This window comes from Delphinapterus leucas, chromosome 11 (genome assembly GCF_059928025.1).
Source record: "Delphinapterus leucas isolate spDelLeu-1000000601 "Yukka" chromosome 11, BTC_Dleu_Yukka2, whole genome shotgun sequence".
In the NCBI taxonomy this organism is placed as follows: Eukaryota; Metazoa; Chordata; class Mammalia; order Artiodactyla; family Monodontidae; genus Delphinapterus; species Delphinapterus leucas.
Genome location: NC_143139.1, coordinates 7,014,296 through 7,031,833, shown reverse-complemented (window position 1 = coordinate 7,031,833; position 17,538 = coordinate 7,014,296). Strand labels below are relative to the sequence as shown.

The 17,538-nt window shown below is 48.3% G+C and overlaps 1 protein-coding gene, 1 non-coding gene and 1 pseudogene across 2 annotated transcripts; all 3 read right to left on the bottom strand.

Annotated features, from left to right (window-relative positions):
- Positions 1-681: 681 nt before the first annotated feature.
- LRRC23 (leucine rich repeat containing 23) lies at positions 682-7,853 on the bottom strand. Its single transcript, XM_089920239.1, has 7 exons — positions 6,932-7,853; positions 6,746-6,855; positions 6,045-6,298; positions 4,832-4,962; positions 4,047-4,183; positions 1,905-2,190; positions 682-1,354 (listed from the first exon to the last, which is right to left on the bottom strand). Exons 1-6 carry the CDS (start codon positions 7,052-7,054, stop codon positions 1,929-1,931), a joined length of 1,017 nt encoding a protein of 338 aa, XP_089776365.1. The 5' UTR covers positions 7,055-7,853; the 3' UTR covers positions 682-1,354; positions 1,905-1,928.
- A 7,177-nt stretch (positions 7,854-15,030) lies between these two features.
- Positions 15,031-15,103, bottom strand: TRNAA-CGC (transfer RNA alanine (anticodon CGC)). Its single transcript has one exon. It is a non-coding gene; the product is annotated as a tRNA-Ala (tRNA).
- A 439-nt stretch (positions 15,104-15,542) lies between these two features.
- LOC111176514 (thioredoxin-dependent peroxide reductase, mitochondrial pseudogene) lies at positions 15,543-16,379 on the bottom strand (annotated as a pseudogene).
- Positions 16,380-17,538: the final 1,159 nt, after the last annotated feature.

The following is a 17,538-nucleotide window of genomic DNA, read 5'->3' as shown; positions in this document are numbered from 1 at the left end:
TCCCGAGAGATGTACAGTAGAGAAGTCTGCGAGAGGGTCCTCGGTCTCTGAAGGTTGCCGTGGGGAGGGAGGAGGACGAAGAGAGACCCGTGGGGAGAGGCAGGGCTGGGCCGGTCCTCCCCCGGCCCCTAGACAAATTCTCCCTTCTTCCCATCCCTCCCCGGTGCAGTGGAAACACTGTAACCGGAGTGGGCGATGCGGGAGAGGAGTGGGAGAGGGGCGTCTAGAGGGAGTCTGCGGACGCCGAGGAAGGGTGAGAAAGACATTTCCCCGATGCAAAGCCAAAGGACGTGCCAGGGTAAAAATGCACAGCCCGGGGAGACCGCGAAACCTTATCATCGACAGAACCGGAGGCGAAAAGGGGCATGGGGAGGGGGCAGACAAGGGTGGAGAAAGGCGCAGTTAGACACAGGTGCGCAGAGGCCTGGCGCGCGAATGAGGAGGGGGCGACAGCCTGAAACCGAGACGAGCGGTCCGGGAAGGCTGGGGAAGGAGGTGCCTGCGGGGCGCGGGTGGCGAAGCAGGTGCGCAGCGCCGCGGGGCGAGGGATGCGCGAGGCCCGGGGAGAGTGGCGGGGGCGCGGCGGCGAGGGGAGGGGGCCGGAGGGGCGCGGGGCTCGGCTGGGGCTTCACCTCGGGGCTGCAGACCCAGCCTGTGGCGGTGGCGCTGTCGGTGGCGCTGGCAGTGGTGGTGGTGGCGGCGCAGAGAGAGCGGGAGTGGCGGTGGCGGCGGCTGCGGCGCCCGGGCGGCGGGCGGGGGAGGCGCGGATAGGGCCGGGCGGGCGCATGTGACCCGGAGCCCCCGATGATTCAGGAGCCGCCAGCGGAGGCGCACGTAGGAGCGCGGGGGAGGAGGGGGTACCGATGGGATGGGGCGGGGAGGGCAGGAGGAGAGCGATGTGGGAGGGGCCGGGGGCCACCCACGACCTATACCCCCGCCGCCCACGCGCGCTCATACCCACGCCCCGACCCCGTGGAAAGTAACAATCTCAGCCTCACGCCAGTGAAGCCCGTGACAGCCTCAGTGTCTCACAAACCCGGTCAGACACGAGACTATCAAAATGTCTCTTTATTGGAAAAACGAACAACTGTTCCTAACACTCCAGGCCGCCGCCTCCGCAGCCAGTTCCTCAAGCATCCCCTGGCCCATCCAGGCCTGGTTCCCACCAGGCCTACCCGAGGGCTGCTCCCGCGCAGTCACCGCTGCCCAGGTGCCCGTCACAGAGTCTGGGAGGAGGGCTGTGATGAATTCCTAGGTCTGGGGCAAGAGAAAGCGTCCTCTGTCTCCGGAAGAGGGGGTGTGGGCCCCCCCAACTGGGAGTCTCCTCAGTCTTGGAGCCAGCATCTTTGGTCTCCTGGAGGAAGAGGACAGAAGCCAATCCTCTGGGCCCCCTGCACTCCCATGCTGCCTCTGCCCCATCTGAAGTGCCAGCTGCCACGCTTCCCTGGTCTCAGAGCCTCAGTCTCTTCCTGCCTCCTTCTGCCCTCCTTTCTTCCTTCTGTCCTGTTATTCTTAGCTTTGCTCTTTAGTGCAGGATCTTCCTCTCCTGCCTTCTCTAGGCCCAGCTGCCATCCTCATACACCACGGCCCCCAACCCCGCCCCCTCCATGCCCCAGACCCAGCATTTCCCATCAGGTGTGGCTGCCCAGCCCACAGCCACCTCTCTGCCTGCCACCCCATTCATACTGCTTACTCCTCAGGCCTCCTGATGTATCTCCTAAGCCTCTCTCAGCTCCTCCCAGGCTCTTCTGGTTCTTTCTCCTCACCTGTGACTCCTAACCCAGGTCTCCCCAAGGGTTCTCCTTGCCTCTGCCTCCCTCACCCACCTCCTCCTACAGCAACTTCCCTTCCCATCCGCCAGGCCCTTGGCCTCCTCTTCTGGCCTCCCTGCCCCCCTTCCTTACTGTCCTTGGAGGCTAGGGGAACTGCTAGATCGATGACTGGTCCAGTTCCAATTCGGGCTCGGGCTCGGCCTCCTCCTTCACCCTCTGCCGGATCTCATCAGCCTCAGCCCTCTCCTCCTCCTCGTAGAAGTCCTTGTCCAGGCGCTCGAGATGCGCCAACTGCACCAGGGCCTCCCGGCGGTAGTCGTTCTCGTCCGTACACGGGTTGTCCAGCAGCACCAAGGCTCGCAGCTTGGGCAGGTTCTGCAGCTTGGCGAGCTCCCCCAGGTCAGCCACCATGTTGCCCCTGCCGGTGTGGTGGGGAGGTGTTCACGAGAGAACGATGGGCTTCGGAGGCCAGCTACCAGGTATGGGCCCTCAGGGGGAGTCTCCCACTGGGCTCCGGTTTCTCTAGAAACATGGCCTCTGTGGACTGGCCTGCCACGCACTGCCAGATTTGCTGCAGAGACGCTGTGTAACCCTACTCCTGTCCTGTTCTGCCCTTCAGGGAATCCCTAGGTGCCACTGTCTATTCTGTAATGTGTCATATTTATCTTTTGGAGCAGCAGAGCTAGGTATCAGCCCTGTCTTGTAGTTGGGGAGTAGGGGGGAATCTCCTTTGTAGGGACAGATTTCTGTGTCATCACACCTAACCAAAGGTTAGAAGGTAGGACCCGAGCCAGTGGAGACGGAAATGGGCTCTAGGGTCATGGAGATGGTGCTGTCTCGGTGCTCCCACAGGAAGGAGCCTGGAGCTGGGGATGGGTTGGGGCCTCCCAGCCTGAAGAATAAGCTTCCTCCCCTAGAGTACCTCATTGTAGGATACTGTGTATTGTTTTCATGCTCTTGCCTCATGCCTCAGGGGCTGGACTGTCCTTGCTTGCAGGCCTTTGGCCCCAGGGGCACCTCCCAGTCACTGAGACAACCCCTCTGCCCCACACTTACTTCTAAACATCCCTGGTAAATAGCCACTGAGGAAGGTCCATTATCCCTGTCTAGACCATTAACAGGAAAACAATGCCCCGTGCACCCTACCAGACCAAGGGGGCACAGCTAATTAGCAAGAGATCGCTCCAGCAGTCAAAGCAGGACTTTGGGCTTCAAGGTACAACCACCACTCCCTACATGGAGACTCTTTTTCCACTGCCAGAATCGAGGATTTGTCTTTGTTGACAAAAGAGGCAATTTCCTTACATCTTTGCTTAAAGATACACACACAAAATCCTCCATCCGACAAGAGTTGCTGCAAGAAAATCGCCCCTGATCCTCAGTGCCTTTCCATCTAGAGATTTTCTTTTAAATACTCTTCTCACCTCAGATCTGAGCACGGGGACTTACCTGGTAGCGCAGCGGTTAAGAATCCGTCTGCCAATTCAGGGGACACGGGTTCGAGCCCTGGTCCGGGAAGATCCCACATGCCGCGGAGCAACTAAGCCCGTGCACCACAACTACTAAGCCTGCGTCCTAGAGCCCGCGAGCCACAACTACTGAGCCCGCATGCCACAACTACTGAAGCCAGCGTGCCTAGAGCCTGTGCTCCGCAACAAGAGAAGCCACGGCAATGAGAAACCCGTGCACCGCAATGAAGAGTAGCCCCCGCTCGCTGCAACTAGAGAAAGCCCGCGCAGCAACGAAGACCCAACGCAGCCAAAAATAAATAAATCAATAAATAAATTTATGGAAAACAAAAACAAATCTGAGCGTGTCTTGTGTTTTATAGCAGTATGGGGCCATCCCTTACAGGTGGGGCTCAGGAGAAGAGAGGCAGGAAACTGGAAGGGGAATTGGGGCCCAGGAGATGGAGAAGGGCAGTGGAAACTTATATGGGATGGAGCCAGACTGTGAGTCCCTGAGAACAGGGACCATCTCTGATTCCTTCAGATGGTTCCCGAAACCCAGCACAAGGCCTGGCACATAGTACGTTCTCAGTATGTGGGTTGAATGCATAGGATTCAGGGGTCTCAGGCTACAAAGGTCTCAGTGCTGTAATCAGGACTGATACAGAAGAAAGTAAGGACAGGAGGGGGGAGGATCAGGACAGAGGATGAGGTGAGAATCTGGGGGTGGTCTAGAACTGGGGGATTGGGACCAGGGAGAAACATAGGGTCAAAGGTGGCTCCTGGTCAAGGGTAGAGGCACGGTGGGCCTGGAGGGGGTTCCTACCTTAGGTTGAGGTACTGCAGTGATTTCATTTCCTTGGAGAAGCCACTCAGAGTTTCAATCTGGTTGTCTCGAAGATGCAAGGTAGTGAGATTGCTTAGGTTTTCCAAGCCTTCCACCTTCTTCAACAGGTTCTGGGCCTAGACCCCAGGATACAGTAGATCAATTGGGAGAGGGGTGCAGGGAGAGGGAAGGAAGTCGGAAAGAGATGCAGCGAAAGGGCAAATCTAAGAGGTCGAGAGGGTACAGGAGGGGAGTGGAGGTGGGTAGAGACCCGCGTAGAGAGTAAGGAATCCAGAAGAAGCTGCCAACCCAGAGACAGCTCAGCAGTGACTCCTACTGCCCATCCCAGCACAGCCACCTCTGATTGAGGAGGAGATGCTTCAGCCCACCGCCCGGGCCAAGAGCCTCACTGCTCCACTGAGGAGAAATGGCTTCAGCTCCATCCTGGAATGAGGCAACTCAAGAGTCTAAAAGCCTAGACACATAAGTGGCCTCCTTGGCCAGATCTGAACCTCAGTTATGCACAAGGTGCTGCTACCTGTATCAAAGCAAACTGTCTCTATATTATCCACACATTGTGTATTATCAGCCCTGCTAGGTGCTGAGCGCCTTGTCTGTTTTGACTCTGAATCCACACAGCATCTGGCACCAAGCAAGCACCCAGGAAATGATACCAGTTATGATAATGATGAAGTTAGTAGGTGAGTCTACTAGAACCAGGCATCCTGGCCCCCAGGACAGTGCCGCCTTCCCAGCACCAACCACCCTCTGGCCCAGTGAGCTACCAGGAAGAGGTTCTTCAGCTTAGGAAGGTTGATTCCCAGGGTGCTGTTCAGCTGGTTCCCCCGAAGCTCCAGTGTGTGCAGGCTGATCAGCTTTTGGGGGTCCAGACCTGTCACCATGTGGATGTGGTTCCCTGAGAAGGAGGGTGTCAAGAGTTCAAAGGACCACTTCAAACGTGCAGCAGTAGAGCCTGAATTTGGGGAGCCTCTGCATCGCCTTCTCTAATGCCAGGTGATACGAGGAGGGACAGCTCCAGACTTAAGAGCTGCGGAGCCCTGGACAGTGGTCTGGCAGTCCAAGGGCCCGACGGATGTGCCCACCTAAGTCTTTGAGGAGTGAATGAAGGGTGCCCAGCAATCTATTTGGCTAACTCCCTCTCCTCCTTCAAGTCTTTGCTCAAATGTCAACTTCCCAATGACACTTGTCCTAACAAACCTGTTTGAAATCGCCACCCCTGCTCCCCCCCTTTTCCTTTACCCTGATTTTTTCCATAGCACTTATCTCCTTTTAACATGCTTTATAAATTTACTTATTTTTTAAAATTTTTATTTATTTATTTTTGGCCGTGTTGGGTCTTTTGTTACTGTGCACAGGCTTTCTCTAGTTGCAGTGAGCGGGCTTCTCACTGCGGTGGCTTCTCTTGTTGTGGATCACAGGCTCTAGGTGCGCAGGCATCAGTAGTTGCGGCGCACGGGCTCAGTAGTTGTGGCTCACGGGCTTAGTTGCTCCGCAGCATGTGGGATCTTCCTGGACCAGGGCTCGAACCTGTGTCCCCTGCATTGGCAGGCGGATTCTTAACCACTGCACCACCAGGGAAGTCCCTAAATTTAGTTATTTATTGTGATCATTGGGACTTCCCTGGTGGTCCAGTGGCTAAGACTCCATGCTTCCACTGCAGGCGATACGGGTTTGATCCCTGCTTGGGGAACTAAGATCCCGCATGCCACGCAGTGCAGCCAAAAATTAAAAATAAAATACTGATCACTGATAATTGCCTGCCTCCCTTGACTACAATGTAAGCTACAGGAGAATAAGGATTTTCTTTGTTTTGTTCACTGCTACGTCTCCAGCACACAGAACTGTCATCGTGAACCATCGTGAATGAGTGAATGAATGAATGCAGATTGCTGTGTGGCACAGCCAAGGACCACACTGCCCACTTCTGTCGGCCCCAGGCGAGGAAGGAATCTTGTGAGGCCCATCCTAAGGCCCCACCTTTGAGATCCAGGCTGGCCAGACGAGGATGAGAGATGCCCTCAGTGTCGGTGATCTGGTTATAGGCAAAGCTGGCGATCTGCAGGTAGGGCAGTTCGTTCAACCGGGCACTCCGCAGCCGGTTGCCGTCAGCCTTGAGCCAGAGCAGGTGGGTGAGGTAATTGAGTGGGGACAAGTCCGTCAAGTGGTTTTTGGAAACATCCACATAGCGCAGATGGATGTAGGAACGCAGCAAGTGGATGTCTGTCAGATCCCTAGGAGACGGTAGAGGCCAGGGTCAGGGTTAAGAATCCAGCAAGGACTGTCCGAGGTACTAAAGCAGAGGGCAGTATGAAGATGGCTTACAGCGGAGAGGAGAGTGGCTGACAGAAGGGAGGGCTGGGGAGGGGGAAGAGAAGGTAGGTGGGTTCTCAACGGTGGGCAGGGACCTTGTGTCTGTGAAGGGCCGAGAAGCGACACTCTGAAAGACTAGTGAGGTAGTCCAACAGGAATCCCCACCCCCATCCCATACCCTCACAGCCTTGCCCAGGCCAGCTCTGACACAGGGAGTCACAGCGTCCTGAAAAGTAGACTCTATCCTTCCCTCCTCGCTGGTCCAGGATGCCAGAGATCCAACCTCAGCCGAAACACCCAGGATGGAGGCTGAGAAAGGACACTGGGTCCCACATCCTCAGACCTCTTCTGGTCCCCCATGAACACACCTGTCTTTAACCTCCAGCTTGACGTAAGCATGGGCCAGTCCATTACCCGTCTTGCAGAGCGCAGAAAGCCCTTCCTTCATCACGTCCTCTGTGAGGGGCGTGGACATCCACTGCAGGAGGAAGCGGACTCAGGCATCCCTTTCACCCCAGCCCTTAATCCCGGCCCCTCTGTTTCCAAGCTCTCACTTCCTCAGAGTCTTCTCCCTCTTTCCTGTAGTCCTCCCACTCCTCTGTCTCCTTCTCGTCGTCTTCCCTTTCCAGACCATCCAGGTCTGGCTCAAAGTCTTCCAGATCATCTTCATCTGACATTTTTCTTCCCTGCTGAAGGCTCTGGAGTCAAATCCAGCTAGGTCCCGGCCCTGAGAAAGAAGGTCTCCTCAGGGTCTGCCAACGCTCCCTCCCTCACCTCCATGAATGGGTACCCCTCTCATCACCCTATCACCCCAGACCTCCTGCCAGCGATGCTTCTTTCCTCATCCCTGTGAACATCTCATTTTGACTCCCAACCTCCGCTTCATACTTCCCACCAAGGACCCCTCTCACTTGGATGCCTTCCCAGACCCCCAAGACATTTCCTGCCCTTCTCAGGGACTCCAACTCCTCCAGCAGCTCGGTGTCCAGCTTCCTGGACTTCCCTCTCTTTAGTTCTCCCCACTTCTGCCTTAAGCCACGTTCTCCTCCAAACCTCCCTACTGCCCCCTCCCATCCCCTTCCATCTCTATAACCCCTGCTCTACTCCTTTCTTCTAACTCTCCCACGCCGCGTAGACCCATTTCCCTGTCCCCTCTGGGACACCAGCCTGACACGCAGCCTCCAACCCTCCCACTCAATCAATCCTCCTTTGCAAAGGGGCGCAGACCCTGGTTCTGCTCAACTAGAAGCTCTACTGGAGAGGTCTTGGCCCCAGAGGGAAGGACTGTTTGGTAGAGGGCAAGGGAGAAGGAGTTGTGTACTGCTGTTATGGCAACGGGGGGGGGGGAGGCGGGCACTCGCCTTCCGCAGCTGGCAGCCGTTGAGAGAAGAGCTGCGAATAACCGAACTGAAAATCCGCCGCGAAGCAAGTGGACCGGTAGTTGCCTGGTTACGAGCCCAATTTCCCAGTCCTAGGAACCCGGATGAGGGGCGGTAATTGGCCCGCTGAAAAAGCCAGTGGGCGTGGCTTAGTAGAGCTGAGGGGCGGGACAGGGGCGGGCTAGCCATTGCATCATGCGAGACCTTAAAGGAACCGGACAACCTCAATGCAGAAGTACTGTGAATTCAAAAGAAACTCGTTCCCTGAAGCAAAAGTTGGGGAAGAAGGGCAAGAAATACCAAGTGGTGGGTGGCGCAGTGGTTAAGAATCCACCTGACAATGCAGGCGGCACGGGTTCGAGCCCTGGTCCAGGGAAATTCTACGTGCCGCGGAGCAACTAAGTCCGTGCACCACAACTACTGAGCCTGCCCTCTAGACCCCCGCGAGCCACAACTACTGAAACCTAAGTACCACAACTACCGAAGCCTGCGCGCCTAGAGTCAGTGCTCCCAACAAGAGAAGCCACCGCAATGAGAAGCCCGCGCACCCAACAAGAGTAGCCCCCTCTCACCACAGCTAGAGAAAGCCCATGCGCAGCAACGAAGACCCAATTCAGCCAAAATAAGTAAATAAATAAACTTATAAAAAAAAAAAAAAGAGGGGCTTCCCTGGTGGCGCAGTGGTGGGGAATCTGCGTGCTATAATGCAGGCGACACGGGTTCGAGCCCTGGTCTGGGAAGATCCCACATGCCGCGGACCAACTAGGCCCATGAGCCACAACTACTGAGCCTGCACATCTGGAGCTCTGCAACAAGAGAGGCCGCGATAGTGAGAGGCCCGCACACCGTGATGAAGAGCGGCCCCCGCTTGCCACAACTAGAGAAAGCCCTGGCACAGAAACAAAGACCCAACACAGCAAAAGTAAATAAAATAAATTAAGACCTCATGATGGGACAAGGAGAGTCTCAGGGGCTATAAAGAAAAAAAAAAAGAAAAGAAAGGAAAGAAATACCTACCAAGTGGTATTTGGTCTGGTTCCCCCACCAATAATTATTGGTCCCACCCAATAGTTATTTTCAGGTAGACCTCTGGCAGGTGGCTTCCTGGAGTGGAAGGAGCCCAGGCCCGATGTATCTTAAGACCTGGATTGTTGGGAATCCCCTGGCCGTCCAGTGGTTAGGACTCAGCACTTTCACTGCTGTGGCCTGGGTTCGATCCCTGGTCAGGGAACTAAGATCCCACAAGCTGCGCAGCGAAGCCAAAAAAAAAAAAAAAGCCTGTTTTGGAGTCTTGACAGATCTGTAATTCGCTGGCAAGTTACCTAAGACCCCACTTTCTCATCTATAAATTAAGTTTAACTATACCAGCTGACAGGGATGGAGTAAGAGTGTGATGTGTGCTGAAGCACTGTATCGATTGCTAAACCCAGCTTGGGACCATTTCCATCCTCATCTTTTGATGCAAACCTTCTGTGGGATATAAAGGGAGACAATCCAGCAGGAGCCCACTAAAATAATCTTCATCCGGCACTGTCATATAAGTAATCAACAAGAATTGGTACAGCCACGCCCAGGCACTCAAGCCTGTGTGACTTGTTGAAGGAGATGGAAAAGAGAGGTTGAGATGCAACAAATATTTCTGGAGGGACATTGCGCCAGATATTTCTGCCAGACATTGTGCGAGATGCCTTTGCAAGTGCTATTGAATCTCCACATCAGTCCTGTGGGATAGATATTTGGGAGAAGAGGAAATTAAGGCTTAGCGAAGCTAATATTCCTGCATAGGGGAAGGGGGATATTACCAATCCTGTAGAATCTCATGTAAATAAAACAATTAGGTCACAAGGTAACATGTCATGTGATTAATTGTTAACGTGTGCGTTACAGACTATACAACAGGAAAAGTGGTCTGATGACAGATGTGTTGAGTTGAAAATCGGGAAATACTACCTCCTGCCTTGTCTGGCTTGGCTAATATAGTTCACAGACAAATCTGTTCACTTGGTATCATGGAACTAGCTGGGGTTTTAAAGTCAGAGAGAGCAGGTTCCAAACGTACTCCACCACTTAATAGCTGTGTGTTCCTCAGCAGGTTATATCATTTTACTGAGGTTTCATTCTCACATTTTTGAAATGGGGATAAACATGTCCACCTCAAAAGACTGCTGGACAGTTAAAAGAGTGTGAGTTACCGCCTTCACTTAGTTGACCCTCGTAAACATCTCACACCCACCCTTGCCTGTTTCCTCGGTCCTGGGGTTGTTGTTAGGAATAAAAGAGAGTAAATAGGGGACTTCCCTGGTGGCGCAGTGGTTAAGAATACGCCTGCCAATGCAGGGACACGGGTTCGAGCCCTGGTTCAGGAAGATCCCACATGCCATGGAGCAACTAAGCCCATGCACCACAACTACTGAGCCTGCGAGCTACAACTACTGAATTCCACGTGCCTAGAGCCCGTGCTCTGGAACAAGAGAAGCCACCGCAATGAGAAGCCCGTGTACCGCACCACAGAGTAGCCCCCGCTCGCCGCAACTAGAGAAAGCCTGTGCGCAGCAACAAAGACCCAATGCAGCCACAAATAAATTAATTAATTAATTAATGGGGGAAAGAAAGAGTAGATAGGAAAGCTCTCTGAAGGACTAGAAGTGCTTTGCAAAGGAGTTATCACATTCCTGGAGTGTGGAGAAGGGGAACATCCAGGTGGTTTGATGTAGTGGGAGAGAAAGGATGTGATTTTCTTCCTTGGCGCAGTGGAAAGGGAGGGATCATTTAGCATGCTTTTGTTAAGCACTTACTCTCTGCCCGGCTGGGCTGGCTGGGCACTCAAGGACAGTAAAACACAGGCCCTGTCTTCAGGGGGCTTACAGTCCAGGGATAGGGTTAGTGGACAAGTAATTCAATATAATGAGAAATATGTTATAATAATGAAACCCAGCACTTACAGGGCTTTTACGAAGTGCCAGGGGATAATTTTATAATACACATGTGCACATAATATCACATATTCAGGGCAGAGACTCTAGACAGAGGAGGCGCCGGTGTTAAGTCCTGGAGGAGAAAGAGCTCAGTGTCAGTGGAAGGAAGGCAGGGGTTCTGCTGGCTGGAGCGGAGGTGCACTCAGGGGCATGAGGGAGGAGCAACAGACGGTTGGACTTTATCCCAAAAGCTGTAAGGAGCCGCTGGAGGTTTTATTTTGTTTTGTTGACAAGGACTGAATCGACGCCGTGTAATGAGAGCTAGAAACTCCACGTCCTTCTCAGTGACATCCTTCCCCCAGTGCCTGGTCTAGAGAACATCTCCTTCGATTACAAAAATACTATTTAATTAAAATAAAAATGCAAATAATAGAGATGTGTATATAGAGGAACATAAAAGTCCATGATACCCCTCAGCACCACTCTCATTAATATATAGATTTTTAAAAGGTAAAAATGGTATCAGTCATACATACATCTGGATTCTTTTCATTTAACAATATGTCTTAGACATCTTTCATATTACTAAACATTTATCTACCACTTTGTTTATAGTTTTCTAAGTCTTCCATTATATAGCTATATGGTAATTTTTTAACTGTATTCTGTTGAGGTGTATTAACTTTAAAGAAAATTATCAACATTACAAACAATCCTGCAATAGAAATCCTCATAGATATATCTTTGCTCTTCGGTGTGAGTACTCTGTAACAGTACTTCTCAAATTTTATTGTGCCTAGGAATTGCCTGAGGAGCTCATTAAAATGTAGATTCCGACCCCTTAAAGTGATACCAATGCTGCTGGTCCATGGACCGCATTTTGAGTAACATGGCTCTGTGGAATCCATTCTTAGGAGGTGCAGTTTCTTGTTCAAAGTGTATGTACTTATCTTTACCAGTCTTAATAGATTGAAAAATAGATATGTCGATATTATTTTTTTCAGGGAGGTTGGTTTATTATGGCATTTTTAAAGTTATAATTAACATGCAATATTATATTAGTTTCAGGTATACAACATAGTGATTTGATGTTTTTATGCATTATGAAATGATCACCCCAATAAGACGAGTTACCATCTGTCAGCATACAAAGTTGTACAATATTGACTATATTCCCTATGTGTACATTATATCCTCATGATTTATTTCATAGCTGGAAGTTTGTACCTCTCAATCCCCTTCGTCTGTTTTATCCATCCCTCCATCCCCTGCCCCTCTGGCAACCACCAGTTTTTTCTCTGTATCTATGAGTCAGCTTCTGTTTTGTTTCTTCATTTGTTTTGGTTTTTAGATTCCACATAAAATTGAAATCATGTGGTATTGTTTTTCTCTGTCTGACTTATTTTACTTAGCGTAATATCCTCTAAGTCCATCCATGTTGCCGCAAATGGAAGATTTCATTCTTTTTTATGGCCAAGTAATATTCCACCACCACCCCCCACACACACCTTCTTTATCCATTCATCTATGGATGGACACTTAGTTTACTTCCATATCTAGCTATTGTAAATAGTGCTGCAATGAACACAGGGGTGCACATATCGTTTGAATTAGTACTTTCGTTTTCTTCAGATAAATACCTAGAAGTGGAATTGCTGAATCATATGGTAGTTCTATTTTTAATTTTTTTGAGGAATCTCCATACTGTTCTCCATAGTGGCTGCACAAATTTACATTCCCACCAACAGTGCGTGAGGATTCCCTTTTCTCCACATCCTCACCAACATTTGTTTTTCTTGTCTTTTTAATAATAGCCATTATCAAATAACCACAAAATTATTTTAATTTGCATTTTTGATTGTTGGTGAGGTTTTTTTTATATGTCTATGTATTTGTATTTATTTTACAAAATGCCTTTTCACGTCCTTTTTCATGTTCCTGCTAAGTCATTAATTTTTAAAATTGATTCGTAGGAGCTTTATATGATCTGAATACTAACTGTGGTGGAAACGGCCAGCTTCTTACCTGATATTCATTCTTCCCGTCTTTCTCACTAACAGAACTGTTTTTAAACAGTTTATATAAATGAAGTTATACAACATGTGGTCCTCTGCGTCTGGCTTCTTTCACTTAGCATTATGTTTTCAAAGTTCATCTGTGTTGTAGCATGTATCAGTACCTCATCCCTCTTAATTGCTGAACAGTGTTCCATTGCATGGTTTATACCACATTTTATTTTATTTCTTCATTCGTCAGTTGAGAGACATTTGGTTCTTTCCATTTTTTGGCTATTAAGAATAATGCTACTATGAACGTTCATGTACAAATTTTTGTGTGGCCGAATATTTCCATTTCCCTCGGTTATATACCCAAATAGTATCAATAAAAAAATAATACTTTTAGTATCAAGATATTGAATTCTATACAGTAATGAATGGATTCCAAAGGAGGACATGATTCTTTGCCATGTGGAGATTTCATTCTAAAATATTTACAGTTTCAACATATTCCTTTATTCAACTATGAATATTGAGTGCTTACTAGGTACCAGGCACTTTGCTAGGAGCCTGAAATAAAATGTTACAAATAGAACCAGACCTCATATATTTCAACTAGTTTATTGGCAATTTTTTCCTTACAAGTGGAATTGTAAGTGGGTCATATGGTAACTCTATATTTATCCTTTGAGAAACTACCAAACTGTGTTCCAAAGGGCTGCCCCACATCACATTTCCACCGGCAGTGTCTGAGGGCTCTAATTTCTCTGTATCCTGGCCAACATTTGCTATTACCTGTTTTTGATTATAGCTGTCCTCGTGGATATGAAGCGGTATTTCATTGTGGTTTTGATTTGCATTTCCCTGATGGCTAAAGATGTTAAGCATCTCTTTTGTTTCATTGGCCATTTGTATATCTTCTTTGAGGAACTGTCTGTTTAAACTCTTTGCTTATTTTTTAATTGAATTTTTTTGTCTTCTCATTCTTGAGCTAACAGAACTTTTATATTATTGGGGCAACACTGTGCCCAGCTTTAAAATATATATATATTTCTCAACCTCCATGCACTGCTGTTACGTCAGTTAGTGAAACTTCTAGAATGTCCCTTTTTCCTCCTCCCCTTTCTCTTACTTCCTCTGTAAAGTAGAAATGTGATGGCAGGAGTTCCAGCAACCACATGGGGCTGTGAGATGCCCCAGAGAATATGAGCCACATGCTAAGATGCCAGAACATAAGTAGAAAGCCGCCTATGATACAGAAAATATCATGAAGCTATCATATCACCGCTGAACTGCCTGTCTTCAGACTTATTTTATATAAAGAGAAAAACTGGTTAAGCCTCTGGGTTTGGGGGATCTATGTTGTAGCCAAATGCAATTCTTAGTTGATTATAACAAATTATCTCAAAACTTAGTAGCTTAAAACATTTATTATCTCAGTTTCTGTGAATCAGGAATCTAAAAGTATCTTAGCTTGGGCTACAGTTATCTGATGGATTGACTGGGCCTGGAGATGGTTCAGTGACATGGCTGTTAGCAGGACTGTTCCCTGCCATATGGGCTTCTCCACAGGACTGCTTGAGTGTCCTCACAATTAGGCAGCTGGCTTCCCCCAGGAGAGAAGGAGACCATGGTGGAAGCCACTGTGCCTTTTAGTCACACAGATCACTTCCACTTTATTCTATTTTTAGCAGCTAGTCACTAAGTGCAGCCCACACTTAAGTAGAGGGAAAATAGGCTCCACCTCTTGAAGAAAAGAGTATCAAAGAATTCGTGGGCGTGGGTTTTTTCGTTGTTTGTTTTGTTTTGTTTGTTTTTTTGGCCGCACGAAGCGCAGCCTGCGGAAACTTCGTTGCCCGACCAGGGATCAAACCCAGGCCCCTGGCAGTGGAAACGTGGAGTACTAACCACTGGACCGCCAGGGAATTCCTGGTGGGCATGTATTAAAACCACCACACATATACATTAACTTTTTTTTTTTTTGTATTTTAAAATGTTTATTTTTTATTTTTTTACATTGAACACTTCAGGAAATAAAATAATTACAATGATTCAAATGCATGAATGATTCAAATGCAAAATGCAATCCCTGGATTCAATAATTATCCTTTATAATTATGCCCAATAAATATTAGAAATGTATGTGGGCACTAAGTCAGCTAACAAAATAAGTAAAATAATTATATAAAGTATAAATCTCAGGACTGGGGGACATGCATGATCAGTTAAGTCACTTGGCCACTGTAGGTGGTTTTTTAAAAAACATGATTCACATCTGCTTCAATCACATACACATTCATTGCAAGTGTTTTTTTTTTGGTTTTTTTTCCCTGGCCGCACTGCATGGTATGTGGGATCTTAGTTCCCTGACCAGGGATCGAACCCACGTCCCCTGCATTGCGAGCACAGAGTCTTAACCACTGGACCACCAGGGAAGTCCTGCAAGTGTTAAATTAGACCATTGATGCTAACAACTTAAAACTATGATCTTAAAAGAAAATTCAGTTTAATACAAAGAAACTCAAGAAGAAAATTTCAGGACCCTTGATCAGAAGTTTTGATGCCTGTCACACTACTCTAGTGTACACAAAGGTTCAAGTAAGGCTGATAAAGAAGAGTTGTTTCCTTTTCCCTTTGAAGACATATCCAAGAAATAGGGGAACTGCACATTCTATAGCAACTAGCCATCGGTCCATACACTGCTAATAAAGGACTCCTTACGTTAGTAACTAACCACATTTTAAAAGCCTTGGCCAATGTTACAAAAACAAAACATTTAGAGTAATATTTACGAATACAAGCATAATTGTTTTTTTGTCTTCTATAAATAATAATCTTTGAAATGCTAAAAGTGAGTTCCTGCTGTTGTTCTTTTCTGGTGTGGGAAGCTGCAGGTGCACCTGGGATGGTCTACTGATTTACCTTCTCAAAATATTCTTTGGAAGCAGTCGGATGGGGCTTGATTGTAGGAGAATCTGGTGTCCAGTTGGCGGGGCAGACTTCTCCATGGGTTTCTACAAACTGGAATGCGTTCACCAAGCGAAGGGTCTCTTCCACTCTTCGGCCCACTGGGAGATCATTGACACTCAAATGCTTGATGACTCCGTTGGGGTCAATTATGAAGAGACCTAGTAGTGCAAGGCCAGGACCTTCTAACAGCACACCATAGTCTCGGGAAATCTGTTTAGTCAAATCTGACAAGAGTGTGATGTGCATGTGGCCCAAACCGCCATTCTTCCTTGGTGTGTTTATCCAGGCCAGGTGGGTGAAGTGGGAATCCACTGACACTGCAACGACTTCACAGTTCACATTGTGAAATTCATTGGCTTTGTCACTGAAAGCAATAATTTCTGTAGGACACACAAAGGTGAAATCCAAAGGATAGAAGAAGAGCACTAAATATTTCCCCTTAAAGTCATCAAGGCTTATTTCTTTGAACTCTCCATTGACAACAGCTGTACCCTTAAAATAGGGCGCATGCTGGGTGACGGCAGGGGCATGGCATGAGGAACTGGTGCTAAAGGCGAATTTTGCTTGAGCAGAACCAGACCACAGTGCATTTGTCAAGCACGTTCTTCGAGAAGCAGCAGGCCTAAGGGCTGCGGAGGCAGAAATGCCCCAAGGAATGGCACTCACTTGTCGGACAAGCGAAGTCCGGAGCAACCTTCCCACCACGGCCGCCATCTTCAGGGTCTACATTAACTTTTTGTCTTTTATAAATACTGAAAATGTTTTCCTAGTTTGTCTTTTCACTTTGTTTATAGAGTGTCGCCTTAAAGAAATGATTAATCCCATCCTTACCTACTGATTTGAAATGCCATTTTATATATATATATATATATATATATATATATATACACATATAAAAACCCTGGACTATTATTTTCCATTGACCTATATATAATATATATAGCTATTTCTGCTCTAGTACCACACTGTCATAACTGTTGATTTTTCTATGTATATAATTTATCCTGCTATCTTATTATTCTATTCTAGTAATAGAATAGTCTGTCTATTGGATAGAGAAGTAGAGGAATTCAATACATTTTAAGATGCTAAATTCTTAAAATAGAAAATGCAGAGTAACTACATATATATGAATATATATATATATATATATATATATATATGGATGTATAATGATTCATTGACGGTGGAAGAATCTGGGGTAAGGAGCGGGGGTGGAGAGGAAAGTTCAACAGGACTCAGCAACTGGATGGACATAGCGTATGGAGAAGAGGACTATACCCAAGGTTTGCCTGAATCTAGTGTTCCTGGGTAAATAGTACTGGCAAGGAAAGGAACAGAAAGGTTTTGTCTTGAAGCTTTGGAAGATGATCGATTTCTTTGGGACTTACTGAGGTTGAAATGGTAGTGGGACGTCCACTACCACGGACATGGAGATGTCCATTAGACCACTGGAAACAGGGCGCTAGAGCTGAGCTTCAAGGTTGGCTGGTCCTTCCGCTCCGCCATGTCCTCCAGGACTGCAGTCTGCCGTACTGTACTGCCTTCCCCTATGGCTGGGTCTTCCCGTTGTCATGTGATGGATGCAGAGAGCAACCTGAGATCCAGGTGAAACCATTCACATTCAGCCAGAGAGAGTTTCTTCCTGCTGCTTTCTCATAATGATCTCGGAGGTCAGTGAGATCCGAGGTCATAATAATCTCGCTGACAGCGGGCAGCGATCCTGAAGAGAGATCTTAGTTCCCAGCCCAGGAATTGAACCTGAGTAGCCTGGATGAAAACCAGGAATCCTAACCACTAGACCACTAGGGGCTAGAGGCCAGAAGCAAAGTGGCCCCTGCTCTTTCCCCCGTTGAAAGCACGAATGTTTCAAGGAGACAAAAACTGTAAAAACAGGTAC